The 16,740-nt window shown below is 39.2% G+C and overlaps 4 protein-coding genes across 6 annotated transcripts; 1 reads left to right on the forward strand and 3 right to left on the reverse strand.

Moving 5' to 3' along the window:
* Positions 1–1,171: 1,171 nt before the first annotated feature.
* Positions 1,172–2,746, reverse strand: LOC108597620 (basic-leucine zipper transcription factor B-like). The gene is made up of 3 exons (XM_017984263.1): positions 2,739–2,746; positions 2,383–2,681; positions 1,172–2,083 (listed from the first exon to the last, which is right to left on the reverse strand). The coding sequence occupies exons 2-3, from the start codon at positions 2,604–2,606 to the stop codon at positions 2,023–2,025; spliced, it is 285 nt and encodes a 94-aa protein (XP_017839752.1). The 5' UTR covers positions 2,607–2,681; positions 2,739–2,746; the 3' UTR covers positions 1,172–2,022.
* Positions 2,747–2,757: 11 nt separating this feature from the next.
* LOC108597619 (KH domain-containing, RNA-binding, signal transduction-associated protein 2) lies at positions 2,758–5,275 on the reverse strand. 3 transcript variants are annotated; one of them, XM_017984260.1, is made up of 7 exons: positions 5,150–5,275; positions 4,324–4,677; positions 4,134–4,258; positions 3,610–4,079; positions 3,433–3,534; positions 3,133–3,365; positions 2,758–3,073 (listed from the first exon to the last, which is right to left on the reverse strand). In XM_017984260.1, the coding sequence occupies exons 2-7, from the start codon at positions 4,619–4,621 to the stop codon at positions 2,991–2,993; spliced, it is 1,311 nt and encodes a 436-aa protein (XP_017839749.1). In that variant the 5' UTR covers positions 4,622–4,677; positions 5,150–5,275; the 3' UTR covers positions 2,758–2,990. The 3 variants fall into 3 exon arrangements, with proteins under 3 accessions (XP_017839749.1, XP_017839748.1, XP_017839751.1); XM_017984259.1 differs by having other exon boundaries at positions 5,127–5,275; XM_017984262.1 differs by lacking the exon at positions 5,150–5,275 and adding an exon at positions 5,051–5,123.
* A 564-nt stretch (positions 5,276–5,839) lies between these two features.
* On the forward strand, positions 5,840–8,828 carry LOC108595051. The gene is made up of 5 exons (XM_017980193.1): positions 5,840–5,930; positions 5,986–6,253; positions 6,312–6,946; positions 7,001–7,910; positions 7,965–8,828. The coding sequence occupies exons 1-5, from the start codon at positions 5,910–5,912 to the stop codon at positions 8,561–8,563; spliced, it is 2,433 nt and encodes an 810-aa protein (XP_017835682.1). The 5' UTR covers positions 5,840–5,909; the 3' UTR covers positions 8,564–8,828.
* Positions 8,829–9,872: 1,044 nt separating this feature from the next.
* LOC108597408 lies at positions 9,873–16,734 on the reverse strand. The gene is made up of 3 exons (XM_017983955.2): positions 16,573–16,734; positions 11,394–12,673; positions 9,873–11,363 (listed from the first exon to the last, which is right to left on the reverse strand). Exons 2-3 carry the CDS (start codon positions 11,838–11,840, stop codon positions 10,224–10,226), a joined length of 1,587 nt encoding a protein of 528 aa, XP_017839444.1. The 5' UTR covers positions 11,841–12,673; positions 16,573–16,734; the 3' UTR covers positions 9,873–10,223.
* Between the last annotated feature and the right edge of the window lie 6 nt (positions 16,735–16,740).

The raw sequence follows: 16,740 nt of genomic DNA on the forward strand, positions 1-16,740 counted from the left end.
AGATTTTTATAGTCATTATCCCCATTTTCTTTGCGTATTTTAGCAGACAGATTTATGTGAAATAATTACCCAAATAAAAACGATTTCAGTTTACGCTCGAACAGGCATTAATTTCATATGTTTTAAATATATTTGTATTATAATTTTACATTGTAATAATTAATGAGAATATCTCAATATTTTGAATCATGTTGAACGTATTATAATATCGTTATTCTTTTAGTTTTGAAAATTTTGCAATTTTAAGTTTTTTATATGGTAATTGTTTTGCTTGCTTTTGCTTTTATTAATTATTTTAATATGTGTATATATATTTTTAGTTTCAGTATCTATTATATTCTTTTGTTGGCTTGTTTATTTTAGAATAATAACAATATTTATTTGAAATAAATGTATGTATTTAATTTGCTTTGATTTGTTATTACTGATATTGTTTTACATACTAAATTTTAATTGTTTGTAACAATTTAACGTTCACATGGTTATAAGTAAATATTTGTTGCAATAATTTGTCATTTTGTTTTCTTGGACATTCGATATTTGTTATCTGTTTTCATTATGTTTGCACTTGACTAACAATAGGTTAGCATTATAATATTAAATATAGTTATTAGTTTTTGCTCAGCTCTAAAAGTAAATATAGAAATTATTATATCATGTAATTAAGTGGCTCGACTGTTGGAAATTGGAAGAATGTGTTTTTGACAAAAATAATTAATTATTGTTTTGTTATAAATAACATTTGGCACAAACATATCTATTTGAAGACCACAGCGAGGTCGCATGGGAACTTGATAATATTTCCGATTTATATCATCTAAGCAAGTCATAATAAATAATTTTTTAATAGTAAGTAAAAATAATGTGTTTGAGCTTTTTGACTCTGCATAATAGCTTAAGTATTTTATATTCTTTGTAAATTCAATGAGTATAGTATATTTAAATTTGAATTGTTTAGTTTGTTTTAGTTTAGTTCATAAAGTAATCATTTGCAGCATTATCCACATTCATATGGGACTTTGTCTCTCTCTTAATCTTTGATTAGTATGTATGTATATATAAATATATTATGTTTCGAGTATTTAGTTCGTATTTTTTTATAGATATTTCATCATTTGTAGCTTGTAGTTAGTTTAATGTAAATATTACTTCTGTATGTATTTTATGTATATAAATATATTATTTAAGTGTGCCCAATTACATAGTTTCGTTAAGTAGTTAAATCTTAAAGATTTTTATATTTTTAACGGCAGCTATACATATTTATAGAATCAGCCAAACGGAAAAGAATTTAAAGAAAAAAGATTTAAACCAATCATATCATCATTACCCAATCATATTTAAATTTAGTATAACGTAATCGAGAGCTTCTAGCATTTCCTCGTAAATATTCATATGTATAACTGCGCGTTGTTAAAGTTTTAGCAATTCTCTTTAATAGTATATAATTATAATTGTTAAATATTAGATTTATTGTTTAATATATGCCAAAATATCATAGCCAGCTTTAAGCTGGGCTTGTCTATTATAAGTTAACGGTTATGTATCTAAATATATATATGTATATACTTTTATCAATCATTCACGTACTTTAAATACGTTTAAGTATGTGTATCTTATAGATGGTTTCGCTCTTTGTGTAAATATAGATAAAAAATGTTGGACAACATATCCTCTAGACATAAAATGTCCGCAGCATTCAAACATTATCAGCCAAATGAAAGTAATGTTTCAATTTGTAGATCCAGTTGCTTTGTCATTCGACGAGTTCCTTGCACTCAAAAATATATATACTTATGTGTGTATATAGATTTATATGTATATAATGTACATGTTTGTGTATAGTATAGTATATCTTAAGTTTGCCGTTTGTAAATATTATTCCCTCTAAGTGTACAAAGTATCTTGTGTCGCTCTCTCCACTCGCTCCCTCAATCTATCTATATTTTTTTGTTGTTGTTATTGTTTTAGTTGTTGTTGTTGTTATTGTTGTAGTTGTTGTATATGTTGGTTTTATGTGAATCAGTAAAACTGTAGTGGCAAGTACGGAACCTCACGTATATGTAGCGAAGGATTAGAAGGTCTGTAAGAGAATGCAATTTGTATTAAGCTGTGTATGTCAACTGTGTGATGTGTATGAATCTTAACGGCAAATAAATAATGTCAAGATGATGTACAATAACATTTGATACTTGAGCTAACTGTAAGCAGGCATTTATGTAAGTTAATAGCAAGCAAACGTTATAAATATTTTGGCATAAATTTACACTCTATAAAGCTGTGTGCAAGGAGCGATGACGCAGGTGAAAACAAAACCCAAACTAAACTGGACTGGATTGGCTGATTAAGTTTTCCAACTTGTTCTTAATTGCTTTTCAGTACCTTACTAAAAGCATATTTGGTGCTGATGATACATATGTTGATGAATTGCTGCTGTTGCTCTGCATACTTTCATTTTGTTTTTTATGCATGTTGCTGTTATTAAAATTGCTGTTGCTGCTGTTGTTGTTGGTCGGTTTGCCATTTCGGGCAGCAATAGCTTGCTTCTTGTCATACGCTCGTTCCGTTTGGTTCTGTGTATTGTAGGATATAGACACTGTTGTCATGGTGACATCGATGTTGTTGTTGTTTTTATTATTATTGTTATAATGCGGTGGGTAGTTTTGTTGTTGTGTATGTTGCTGTGATACAAATTATATTATTAATAAGCTCAATGGTGTCTAAACGCATTAATTTACCTGTGAATTGGTACAGTGGTGGCTGTGATTGTTGTTGTTGTTGTGGCTGTTGTGGGCTTGGTAATTGTTGTTATTGTTGCTGCTTGAAGGCTGCTGTGATTTGTACAAATTGTTTTTAGTACGGCCATGGATGCACTCATTTATGCCATGGTCCGGCTTAAAGTAGTTGCTGCTATTTACGACTTGGGCTTGTGTATTGAGATTGTGAGTATTTGGTATAGGATTTGTTGTTGTACTGCAGGTCTGCAAATTTCACCTATTAACATGGCTGCGATTGTGATTCGAATTTAGACCGCCAGAGTTATTTTGATTCGTTTGCACACCACCGTTACCAGCTGGAAAGCAAGTGAAGAGTATTTAAACTAAAATTACAATTAATTTAATCAATATTTACCTGCATAGCCAGGTGAATGCTGGTAGTAATCACGTCTTGAGTAGTCTGCCTCATATTCGTTAGATTCATAGTGACCACCGCGCACACCGCCGCCGCTAGCACCGCTCATATTGGCTACGCTGCCCAAAATGTTGCCAGGTGGTCCATGTCCATGCGTGCCGCCGTGCGAAGCATAGCTGTAAGCTTCATAGGGCTGATGTGGATCATAGCCCATTCCGTCATCATAACCACGGCTGCATTAATTATAAAGAGCAATTTAGTAACTAATGTTACTTAATAATAGTTTAAAAATAAACGCACCCGTAGGTTTCATCCATAGCAGTTCTAGCTTTCTCTAGTATGGACATGACCTTTTGCTTTGGCACAAGCACATTTTTGCTGAACGACGACTGCTGTGAGCCTCTGTAAGGAAAAGAAAATTGATTGAGAAATCTAGTCGACTTTCTTCTGTTTGGATATCTGGGAGCTTTAGCTCACCTGTAACCATGATGCGCTGTGTTCTTGCCCATACCAGTGTTAGAGTTATTCGCCGATGAACCGGTCATATTATTGGCATTTGAGTTCTGCATGTGTGGTATTTTCTTGTAGACATTCTTTCCATTAATATTGCAGTCATTCTCATTGAGACTGGTGTTGTCCATTAGCTCACGCAGCTGCTCCTGGCGTATAATATCATTGCTATCTGGTATGAGATATTTGCGCAGCTCGGCCATGGCGTAGGCAATGCGCGCATAAGCCTCTGCAGGCGGCGCAATTGTAGAAATCTCTACATGAAGATCAGTGTTTAGATGCGCATATTTGGGATCTTTAGAGCAGCGCAGCTCTTCCTCCTTGGCACGATCTCGCATGGAATTGCGGCCTAGCACAGTCATCTTGCAGAGTGTATCCTCCTGCAGGCGACGTAATGAGTTGCCCTTGGGTCCCAACAGTTTGCCCACAAAGTTAAACTGCGACAAGCCAATAGATTAAATAAAAGTTCAAGATTTCAGTCTCCGGCTTACCTTGGGATGCTCGCGTATGGGCACCAACACACGCTGTGAGATGCGCAAGGGCTTCTCGCGATAGATGTCTGCATATTTTTGCTCGCGCGAGGGTATGCGTCCAGTGCTTTGCACTTTCTCAATCTCTGCAAACAGATTATTATTTGTATACAAAGCCGAAAAACTTTTTTTGAGATTTAAATTTATTTACCACCCTCTAACAGCTTTTCAGCTATGGGAAACTTTCTGTCCATGCGGTGCTTTTCTGCCATGCAGTCCCTTATGTATTCATTGGCCTTTTCATTAAGCGGCATATTGCCACCACCACCCTCCGGGCCGCCATGATGATCGTGTACTCCGTTGTCGCCATTGTGGGCATTGCCACCGCCACCAACGCCTGCATTTTTGCGCGGCTTACTGACTCCGCCACCCCCTCCTCCGTTGTAGTCGTTATTGTCGTCTTCATTGTACGCCGAGTAATCGCCATTGCCTTCGTATTTATCCGACATGTTGCGGCTCAATTAACTTGACTTGGCTAATAGTAATTCAATGAAGCTTTCAGCAGCTGCAATAAACAATTGGCAAACTTATTTAATTGAAGCAGTTGCATACTTAAGCGTCACCACCAGCCTACGGGTCACTAACACACTCACACATAAGTACACATGCACATACATACATACATAAGCTCAAAAATTAAAAACAACCACCATGCGAAATTCAAAAGTCAATTTGTTGCTCCATGCAGACATATTGTATGTACATATACACATAAACCGGTAAAAATCCTTTTGTGTTATTGTTGTTGGCACCATTTTCATTCGATTGCTTATTGGACCAGTTTTCACCCACAGCAACAGCCGTTTCACTTTTCAGTGGGAAGCAGTTGTTGCCATTTTCACCTACATACATGCAAACATACATACACATGTACATACGCTTTACTGCATTTTCCTGTATATTTCGCAATAGACTTGTAAATTTTGCAATGTTGCTTAAAAACTTAATGCTCACTTTAAATATTATTGACTGATTACTTTTTACACGTATTGTAAACCGTTTTGTGGCTAACTTTTATTCTTCAACACTTTTCGCACGGCTTTGTTTTTCTGGCTGGCGATTTAGTTTTGGTTGTTAGCCAGGGCTGCAGCTTCGCGAAAACAATGCACAATCAAAAGCTGCAGCAAAAATTTCACTTTAGAAATCAGCTGACTGAAACGATACCGATACTTTCGAGGTCTGCTGTTGGTTGACCAAGCGACAATGCAAACTTACAGCTTTTAGTTTATTATACAGCGTATATACTATTTACTTTCGACTTGCTTGCTTAACATTTGTACGTACGCGCGCTAGTTAAATAAAATTTAATATTGCTTCTTGTACGATACAAATAGTTATTAATTGAATTATTTACAATATTTACCGTATTCACTGATTAATATTTAAAATAAACTAACGGTAAAAAGTTAACGAAGCTAAGCATTGAAATTGAACGAAACTTGTGGCGGAAAGTCGAACAATTTACATTTTATAAGCAGATTGGCCATTAAAAACCACATTCCTATACATAAGTTTATTGGAAATTCCTTCACTATGTAAGTTTTGTCAACAACAATAAAATAACAATTTCGTACAAATATATTATTTAGTTTGAAAATAACGTTCATATCGATAAATCGATTTTCCACTGACAACAACCCTAGAACTTTGCTATTTATTTTGCCATCCCTAGCAGCTGGTAGACTCATCCATGAACAGACCCAGACTTAAATTGCATTAAAAACAAAAACAAAGACTATGCTTGCCAATGAAGACCAAGTAAGTTGAGATAAAACGATAAATTTGTACTATAATTAAATAAATACTGCTGCAGACCTCCGTAAGTGAAGCAGCGCCAGAATGGTTGTCCAGATTGGAAAGAAGATGCGAGCTATTAAAACGCTCAAAATTGGGACACGAATCTGGCGCTGGAGCACCCTGCAGTGAGTGTCTGGAAAAGTGTCCGGGTCTAGACTTGCATTTCTGGCGTAAGGTGTGTCGCAACTGTATGTGTCGTAAGGACAAGCACATATGCACGGATGATGATGCCACGGGCTGGGCTCAATTCGAAATATTGGGCCAAATAAGAGCGAAGCCAGCATGTAAATATATATTATGTATATAGCAGAAACAAAAAAGATTTATAACAAATACTTTTAGTTATAAAAATAAAGGCATTGGCTAGTCAGCCCGTGCAAGTGGAGTGGGTGCCACCAAATGCGTCACCCGACGTTGTATCGGATTATATGGACAAGCTGGGTGCAGCGCAGATTCCTGTTGCTGGCAGTGAGGCGGCAAATAAGCGCAAGCAACAGCTGGAGTTCCAAGTACCACCTCATGATCTGGATGCGACACTTTGCGACAATCTTACAGAGACGGAGGCACTACAACTGCAGCAATATGTACAAAAGCTGCGTGAACAATGCGTTGGCCAGGGCATTGTGGTGCGCGTGGGTCGCATCATACATGCACAAGTGGAGCATATGCCGCCGCCAACGGAGCCGCAGTCGACGCTGCTGCAGAGTCTGGGTTTGCCTAGTGTAGCGGATGCAACGATAAATGAGCTGTTGTCAAATCCAAAGTTGGCCAGTGCACTTAGCCAGCAAACCACTTCACAGCAGCCCAGATTGCTGGTGGCTTTTGCGGAGCCTTTAAGCGACTCTACAGCGCAATATGATATGCATTCAGCTTTGCAGGCGCAGACCAAGGAGAAGTTATTGGGTATAAGCAAGCCAGCGCTGCAGAGTCTTGTCAATCATGGTATTGTCTATGACAAGCTATTAGGATTGCTAGAGGTAACAATTAAGTTATAATTATAGTTGGTTTATAAAAAGCGTTTTCTGTTTTAGGATAAGAAACTCAATATTTCGCGTGATCCATGTCTGGGTCCCATTTCTGAGTTTCGCAAGGAGTATGTCAGCAATCCGCAATTCAGAGCTGAAATCAATGCCATATGCCCGCCGCCTGTGTTGGCGACCACACCGCTTAAGTCTCAAGCTGCAAGCACACCATTCCATTCACCGCTGCCGCTGAAGCAACCTGCACAGGCACGCTTTGGTGCGCAACTGCGTCAGGAAACGCCCATGCGACACGTTAAGTTTGGTGGCGTAAACACCATAGTCTATGACTGTGGCCTGCCCGCACATGTAGACTACGAGCGTGATCCCATCTTTGCGCAAATTGTGCAGGCAGAGCCGCTCAAGCAGGCGTTCCAAGCTACGCGTGCTGGACGTGCGCCACCAGCCGTGGTGCTTGCCCATACGCCAGCAGCTACTGCTAATCTGCAGCAATTGCAGGGCTTGTCGCCAGCAAGGCAGGGCCAACTTCAAAGCGTGGGTGTGGATCGGCATATGCTACACTCGGCAGTAGCCAATGGCCCCTACTACAATCGCCTGTTTCAGACACTGCAGGACAAGGGCATCAAGCATGATCAGTGCCAGCTTTTGGAGCCATTGAAGCAAATGAACGACTGGTTGCTCAATGATGAGCAATTGCTGGACGACATTGACAAACTGTTTGCCAACATGGCCAACAAAGCTGCAGACATTAGCTATGGCAACGAAATGTTGAGCAATTCGGCAAGCCACGACTCTGGATTCTGCTCGAAGCCCACGACGCCTGGATACGCTGGAGAAGAGCTCAACGCTAGTCAGGGCAGGTTCACCAACATACCTGGCATTGAGCAGATGAATATGTATCCCAGCTGCTTGACTGATCAGCTACAGCAGCTGCAACTGAACGATGAGAAATCAAAGCCAGGTGAGTTGTAAACAATTTTATAATCCAATCGCCACTAAACTCTGTTAATTACAGCAATGCCCTTGCCCAGCCATAATTGCCGTGACTGTGGCTTGGCTATAGGTCTGGGTGAAGTTGCTGTTAAGGCGGAACGCGCTGGCAAAGACATTGCCTGGCATCCGGGCTGCTTCAAGTGTCACACATGTCGTGAGCTTTTGGCTGATTTGGTCTACTTCTTTCATCATGGACAAGTCTACTGTGGCCGTGATCTGGCCATCAAACTAAAGATACCACGCTGCAAGGCCTGCGATGAGCTCATCTTCACCAAGGAATACACTGCCGCCGAGGGCGCCAATTATCACATTAAGCACTTTTGCTGTCTACAGTGTGATGAGCCGCTGGCTGGCCAACAGTATATACCCGATGAGAAGTCCAACATGCCGCTTTGCCTTGGTTGCTATGACAAGTTCTATGCCGGCACATGCAAGCGCTGCCAGCTGCCCATTGGGCCCGCGGATCAGGGCGTCGTATGGGGAGACATACACTGGCATGGCCAGTGCTTTATGTGCGCTGGTGTTGACTGCGCCAAATCCCTCATTGGCGGTCGCTTCTGTGTCAAGCAGGAAATGCCCTTTTGCAGTCCTGCCTGCGTCAGAAGTGTTATTCAAGCTTAAAGTATTCAAATGCACAAATTTTTATAAGTAAACCTTCTTGTATTCCATATTCTCCGTAGCATAACCACTAGCCATGCAAGCAAGCACAACGATAGTGCCTAAAATAGTTTAAAACATACGATTTTTAACCGTGCCTATTGCAATTTAAAATGCAATTTATTTACACATGTATACCATTGAGTATTAGGAACACCCTTTTGGTGTGGACGCAGGCCGCCTTTACAGGCTAACATTTTATAACGCACAATATTTAAAATAAACGTTTTTAAAAGACAATTAATTGTGTAAGTTCATTGAAGAGAGTTCTCTAAATTTTATATATGCGAAAATACGAAATGAAACCAGAAATTTGAATTTTGTTGAAATTAGTTTTTTACGTATTTGCTGGTAGTTTTTATTGGTAATTGCATTTTCATTAATTAATTAATCATAATTCAGTTATGTATATGCATTATACATAGGTATGGTGTATATATATTTATAAAGATTGTTGTTTTGACATTTATGAATCGTTTTTGCAAAAAGCGAAACAAAAGTAGAAAAATCACATCATTTGTCGAATTCAAACCCAACCGAGGAATCAATGTCTATTGCGATTATAGTGTAGATTAGTTCTGTTTGGCGTATGCTAAAATGTACTTCATATATATATCTATATATATATTTTTGTTTGTATATATATATGTATGCAATTTATTGATTTGTTTGCCTATAGTATATGATTTGTAGCTGAAAATGGCTGTACTCAGTACTGAAGTATTTATGGAGTTAACCCATAAGAGGTTCGTTTGCTGTTTTGCTAGGAAATTAGTTCGATTGCAATTCTTTATACAATTATTATTATTATTATTATATTATTCAGCATAGTATTTACTATAAAAATGATTTGCAAATTAGTTAACATTTTGCATTTGCTCTATGCGCAGAGGTGTTATCATCAATTCGTTTTGCTTTATTTCTTTTTGCATGTTTATTCTGCCTTAAATTAACACTAATTTTGCTCTCTTTTCGCTAGCATTTTGTTTCGCTCGTTTTTTCTTTTCTTTACATTACATTGATAATTAGTTTATAAATCATTTTTTTAACTCTGTTCGAAAACAAATTTTACATGATAGGATTTTTTAGATGCTTTTTGTGTATTTTGCTACAAACAAACAAAAAACCTATGCCTTAAAATAATACTTTAGTTACAATATTATATATAATTATTTTTTTCTGCTGCAAAAATTTTGTTTCCTTTTGGCGCATAACTAAAAAACAATCAACAAAAATGAGTAAAGTGGAAGTAAAAATAATTTTGTTTGGGGGGGGGGGGGGGGGGTATAGAAAAGGTTTTCGGGGTGGGGTTGGCTGATTTAATAAACGTTAACTAAAAGTAAAGCTTACAATTAAAGGGGGTGTATCTTTTTTCAGGTTAGGTTTAACATTAATTACAAAGCAAGCTGACAGCGTTGCCAGACTGTTCTTTTTATCAACTTAAAAACTAACTAAACGGAGTCGTTACAGATTCAGTTTTGCAGCTGCTCCCACACACACATTCTTAAAGCTATACACAAAAAATCCAAGTCAAGTTTAAATGTACCGACGGCCGAGCTTTTAAACTCTGCACATGCGCAAGGTCATCCTCATCCTGGGTCTGTCCCTGTGGCGGCGTCATTTGTCAACAATTCGTGTATGCGCCTTGCGTATAGTACAGTTCGGTAATTCGCTCGGGGAGCGTGCTATATAAGTTGGTGACCAGATCGAGCGGAAGCCGCGACCACGCTTCTCTAACGCGGAAAATCAAATCGTCCTTGCGCGAGAACTTGCGTCCGCCATCGAATACCTCGCGTATAAGCCAGCCCCAAATGTTCTCCATGATATTCAGATCGTGCGCAATGGTGGGCCACTTCTGGGACTTTAATCCCTCGGCATTGAGCAGCTCCTGTGCACTGGGCAACGCATGCGCTGTCCAATTGTGATCCTGCAGCACAAACTCTGTGCTGCCGCCCAGTTTGCTTATGATATTGGGACGTTCACGTAGGATGGCCTCAATGCAGGACTCGGGTCGCTGCTTGGCGGAGGACACCTCCAGATTGATGGCGCCGCCCACACTAATCATCAGGTAAATGTAGACGGAATTGCCGCGCGGTCGCTGCGACAGCGTCCGCTCATAATTGCGCAAATCATGAAAATAATAAGAGAATCCATCGGGTCCATCCAGATTGAAGCGACGCTCGTCATGGAAAATGACACGACGCCAATGCTCCTCGCTCCAAACAATATATGTGTTGGCAAAATTGAGACGCTCCGTTTGATTGTATTGCGAGAGCAGCGGCTCTGTTTTCAGTTTCTTGGCACAATTGGTTGAAGACGCTGTGGCGCTGGAGGATGTGGACGCGGCAGCAGACGCTGAGGTTGTGTTCGAGGCGCAGGAGCTAGATGAGGCCGTTGAGGGTGCTGGTGAGGCGGGCACAGCCGTAGCAGCGGCAGCAGCAGAGGCGCGCAGCAGCGCATTGGCAGCGGCTGCAATATTGCTGCTGCTGCTGTTGCTGTTAAGCGTCGCCGCAGCCACATGATGTGCGTGCTGATGATGTGGATGATGATGCAGCTGGTGTGCATGTGCATGTGCATGTGCATGTGCTGGCGTATGACTAATGATGGTGGGCGATACGCTGGAGCCATTGGACTGCTGTGTGGGCGCATGGCTCGATGAGCCGGTGCCACCTGTGCTCGAGCTGGCCGCTGAGAAATTGGAATTCTGATTCAATGCATGCACAGGCACGGGCGATTGCTGATGTTGTTGTTGCTGCTGCTGTTGCTGCTGCAGCTTGTGCTGCGTCTGTGTGACAGTTGGTTGCTGCTGCTGCTGTTGATAGTAAGGATGATGATGATAGCTCAGATGCTGCTGCTGATGCTGATGTATGGTGGGCTGCTTTAGCTGCAGTTGCTTCAGTTGCGTCTGCGACTGCGCCAGCAATTGTTGCTGCTGCGCATGTGCTGCTGCCACATTTGGCGGCGGCTGTGGCGCGCTCACATAGTGACCTTGTTGATTCAGATAATAGTGCAGCGCCATCAGCTTGTTGGCGCTATTGACTGCATTGCCTGCCACAGCGACGGCAGCAGCGCTGCTCACAACTGGCAACTGTTGCTGCTGCTGGTGTTGGTGCTGGTGATGTGCATGATTTGCTGCTGCAATGGCGCCGGCACTGGCTGCCAGCTGTGCAGCTGATTTTGGATCATATATGAACTTGTTAAAGTTCTGTAGATCGTCCGGACTAAGCACAATTGTTTTCATTTGTATATTGTCTACACCCACAACGCGAATTTTGCTTTTGTTTTTTTTTTTTTGTGGTTTATGATTGCGCTAAGCTTTGCTTGCAGACTTGTAGACTTTCATGTAGACTTTAGGCAATGTGTAGTGTGTTTCGTAAGCACAAACTCACACACGCACGCACACTCACGCACGTCCCACGACGCACTTTCACGTAAGGTAAGCGCTCAAAACTCTGAGAGAGCTCGAGCTCCACTCAACTAACTCACTCGTCGTGATTTACAAATTCTGCTATTAACGGTTGTTGTTAGGCAATGCCAACCAGTCTTTACGCTCTCTCTCTCTCGCTCTCTTGCTCTCTGCTCCAGCTGCGATCGTGTTTTGAATGCGTGCGCTGCGTTCCTATCAAAGGGCTGTCCCTGGCCCTGCTGTCGCTCTCTCCCTCTCTCGTTAGCTTGGCGCTCTCTGAAACGCTTGCAAAACTGAACGACAATGTTGTGTCGTTAAAAAGATGTTGGTTTACTTTCCCACGTACATATACGTGTGAGTTGGCAGCTCCGTTGGCGTCTTTGTATATATATATTTGTTGTAGTTGTGTATAGCTCTATACGTATATACGTAGAGCTCTTTCAATATGTTATCCTCTTTTGTTGAAGTGGTTTTTCTTGTCGATTGCTGCCGCTGCCTGTTGTTGTTGCTGTTGCTGCTGCTGCCTGGTTGGTTTGGTTTGGTTGCTGTGCAAATGTTTCCTTGTTTCTTTATTCTGCGTGCCGCTGCTGTTACTGCTGCTTCTTGTTGTTGCTGCTGCTGCTGTTGCTGCTTTTAGGTATTCAGTTGTCGTCGACGGCGATTTTTACCTGGAATGAAATAAAGCAGGTAACGTATGTGAAAAAGAGTCTTGTTTCACACTTTGCATTGTAGTATATATGCATGTATGTGTGTTTATATAAAATGCAACCGCACACACACACACACACACATGTTAGTACTTTTTTTGAAGTTGTATGTGCATTTTCAATAATTTCTTGGTGAAATCAACACAAGTCTTTTTTTTGTGTTGCTGTCTCGACCAAAAACATTTTGGAACAGATGTTCAACGTATCTCAGATTTCAGGTCCTCGTTTCCCTATGCCAATATAAAAATACTTATATACTACACTACCCAGTACATAAAAGGTCGCTGCAGCGAATCTTGTTTCTTTTCTTCAACAACAAAAAATGAGAGCACACCGATTCACACACATACATTCATACATATCTGTTTACGCACACAAACAAGTGCCAGTTGCATTTTGGAAATTTGTACTCATTATTTTGGGAATTCTTTTTTTTCTGACAAAAATTTCACTTTGCGCTACGCTATTGTCGTCGGCCTGTTGTTGTTGGTCGCCCTTGTCTCATTCATGTGCAAAAACAAGTTTGTTGGGTCAAAGTGCAAAATACAGCAGTATCCTTAATCTACCCCGTGCTTTGTTAATGTGTTTCTTTTCAATCTCAGGTAGAGTGCATATATCCCGGCAGGTGTTTGCTTAACAAATGCTGAAACAACCAACAGCTGCCTTCAAAAAATACTTCAATAGGCGAATAATTTTAAGATTTGATATATTTTAAGACAAAACTGAATCTAAACTTATTTTTCTAAAAAGTTGCTTTCATAGAAAAAGAAAAGTATACATTTGGTATTAATCCCTTTACTGATTTAAAGCAGTATTGCGTCATTAATGAACTGATTTTCTCTTATTCTGATAGACGTTTTTTTTTTTAACAATCGAACGTAAATTAATGTGAATAATATGGATTCTTGCTAATAGCGTAGACGTTGATATTATAAATTGTTTCCTGTATTCCAAAACAACTTTGTTTGCAATAGTTCGATCTTGAGCATTACTCACACACGTTGATATCTTTCTAAATAAACATTGATTCAATGAATAGTTGAAATATTTTATAGAAAATATAATTCAAATTGCCTCTGAATATTTGCATGTACCTTAATGTTTCGACAACAATAAAGCCAAATATAAATTTGCTACTTAGCCTGCAGTTAGTTGAATATTTTTTTATAGCGATAACGCAATTTGTACATTGAACATACACGTAGGTACTACATATACATATGTATGTTTGTGTTAGTGTATCTGTGTATGTGCGTAAAAGCACAACACTAATGTTGAGAGCGTGTATATTTCAAGCTTTATCAACTGACAACGCTACAGTAGACACGCACACACTTTAACACGCACGTATCTACGTACATATATGTACTACATACAAATTGTATATATATATATTTATATGTTGTATACAAACCACCGACAATCCCCAAATCTATATATTTTCAATAGCAGCGTATTTGGAGAACTTGCTAATTAAAAGTTAAGCTTTAAGTTTGTTACTTTAGTAAAAGTATTTTAGCTTCAGGTTTTTGTTGCTGAGCAATGCGTATGCGACTTTCAAAATGACTGGGGCGAGACTGTAGCTGCTGCTGCTGCTGCTGCTATGTGGTGGAGCACTGTCTATTTCTCCACCAAAAATTTAATAACAAGTATAATAATAAAATGAAAAACTAAAGTCTTTGCATGAGAACACACACAGGGATGAAAACCAGTTTGCTTTTATACCAAAACTTTTCAGAGTAAGGGAAGAAAGCTGCTGGGCATGAGGGCTTATGTTCGATTCTCTACGCTTGTGTGCATTTGTATCTGTGTGTGTGTGTGTGTGTGTGAGTATCTCTTTGGGGTTGTTGTGCCCTTGTGTGTACACAATGTGTTGTACATGTGTGTGAGTGTGTGTGTTTGAGAGCTGCTGCGATGCGGCAGCAATAAAGTCGGTCGCACATCGGTCACTTTTTGAGATCGAAGCGAGTGCAATAGCAACTTGCACTGTGGTTCAAAGACCCTCAGACGAACCTTAAATTCGTTTGTAAATTATGTTTAAAAACTGTCTTCACAAACTCCTATCTTGAACTTGATTAATAATAATTAATTTAATTTATTTACAAATTAAACATAAGCGAAAGCTCATTTGTAATCGATTGGCAAGCTAAAGTTTTTAACTCACCATTTACTGTAATAAAATACACATGGTTTTTAAATAAAGCTTTTAAGCTCTACATTGTAAATATTGGAAATGGAAAATGTCAAATTAACTGCGTAATATTTTTAGTAACGCCTACTACGATTTCTATTATTATTTGTTTTATTTCCATAGGCGCGTGGTACGAGCGCATGTGTCTGCCTTTTTGTAATTATGCACACCTGATACGATAAGATATCGGATCTAAATCCGAGTGGCAAGCGTGATTTCATTGAACTTTGTAGCAACATATATGTATATAAATTTTAAATACAACAGCTGCTGCATTTACTAATTATTGCTATTTACTATCAACTAAAACTGATCAAAATCAAAAATTCCAGTTTGTAACCTACGCTGACTAAGAAAATGTATTGAGAAAAAACCAACAAATATTTGAGTCATGCTATCTTCTCTACATTTGATTCGAGGAAAGCAACGTGTGTTATTGGCATGTGATTCATACATTGCAAGTTATGCATTTCATAAGGTTGTTATTGTTATCCTTATGCAGGTGCCAATATGCGTAACGGTAAATTCAATGACATTTATACTCGCGGTCGTCGGTCTGTGCACAATAAACATTTAAACGCAAACGCGTTCTGGCTGTTGTTGTTGCAGCCAGAGCAGAGACTGAGAGTTTAACGAATGCATGGATTACGTTGCTTTGCGTTGCGGGTGGGGATTGTGAACCGTTAGGCCTGTTACGTTGTTTGTTTTTGAATTTCCATACAAACATACATGCATATATGAGAACGAACGCTCCTAACGTGCATGAATGTACATATGTAAAATATATCCAAAAATATAAATGAAGCCAATGTGTTGTTGTTGTTGTTGTTGTTGTTGTTGTTCCGCTGTACGTAATAAAATCCCTTGCGCTGCAATGAAACGGCAGCGCAGTTGCTGCGCAGCACATGCTCTTTATATTTATAAATTGAGCCAGAGCCCTTACATACATACGTAAGTATGTATTTGTATGCACATATGTATTTCAACTCGCTGTTATGTACCAGTCGTTGTCGAGACACATGTATGTATGTATGTACAGATTGTTTTACGTAGTACGTGCGTGCATGAGGTTTTTGCTATGTTTGTATGCGTGAGCGCTGTTTGTGTGATGCCATCGTCGATATTGAAAGCATGTATGTATGTATTGTACATGTGTTTTCACATAGCTATGTATGTACATATGCATACATGCATACAAACGTAAGGTACATAAATGTACATTTAAAGAATTTAACTGAAAATATATGCACACATATACATTCATATATATGTATGTTCATTGTACATATTTAAGAATTTGTTCGTATCAGATCGTCGTTGCGTTGTTCGCAAAAGCAAAGCAATTTTTCAACGAGTCTTTAAAGCAACATCGATACGTAGTTTTACATATGTACATATCATTTTCATTTTTCACGGAACAAATATGGCTGCACAATAAGTTGCTTTAAAGAACGCTTACGCTATACAGTAAAAACACTTTTCACACTCACACCAATGTGTACAACTACAGAGACACACACATACACACACATTTCTGGTTTTTTTTTAATCAAATATTGAAAGAACGGCCATTAAATGCTGACTGGCTGATTGGAAACGTTGATTTCGTTGGTTTGAGTGCGTGATTACGCCATTTTCTTTACGTTTGCACGCCCAATTTCACATTTACCTTTTTCGTGTAATTATTCTCGACACACACACGCGTGCACTTTGAAAACTCAATAATGCAAATATTACCGATATTGTTTCTACTGATTTAACGATTTTTATAAATGCATTTTATTAAACTTTTATGTTTTCTCTGACAGCAACACGCACCCACCCGCACTCGTCGACA

This window comes from Drosophila busckii, chromosome 2R, assembly GCF_011750605.1.
Source record: "Drosophila busckii strain San Diego stock center, stock number 13000-0081.31 chromosome 2R, ASM1175060v1, whole genome shotgun sequence".
In the NCBI taxonomy this organism is placed as follows: Eukaryota; Metazoa; Arthropoda; class Insecta; order Diptera; family Drosophilidae; genus Drosophila; species Drosophila busckii.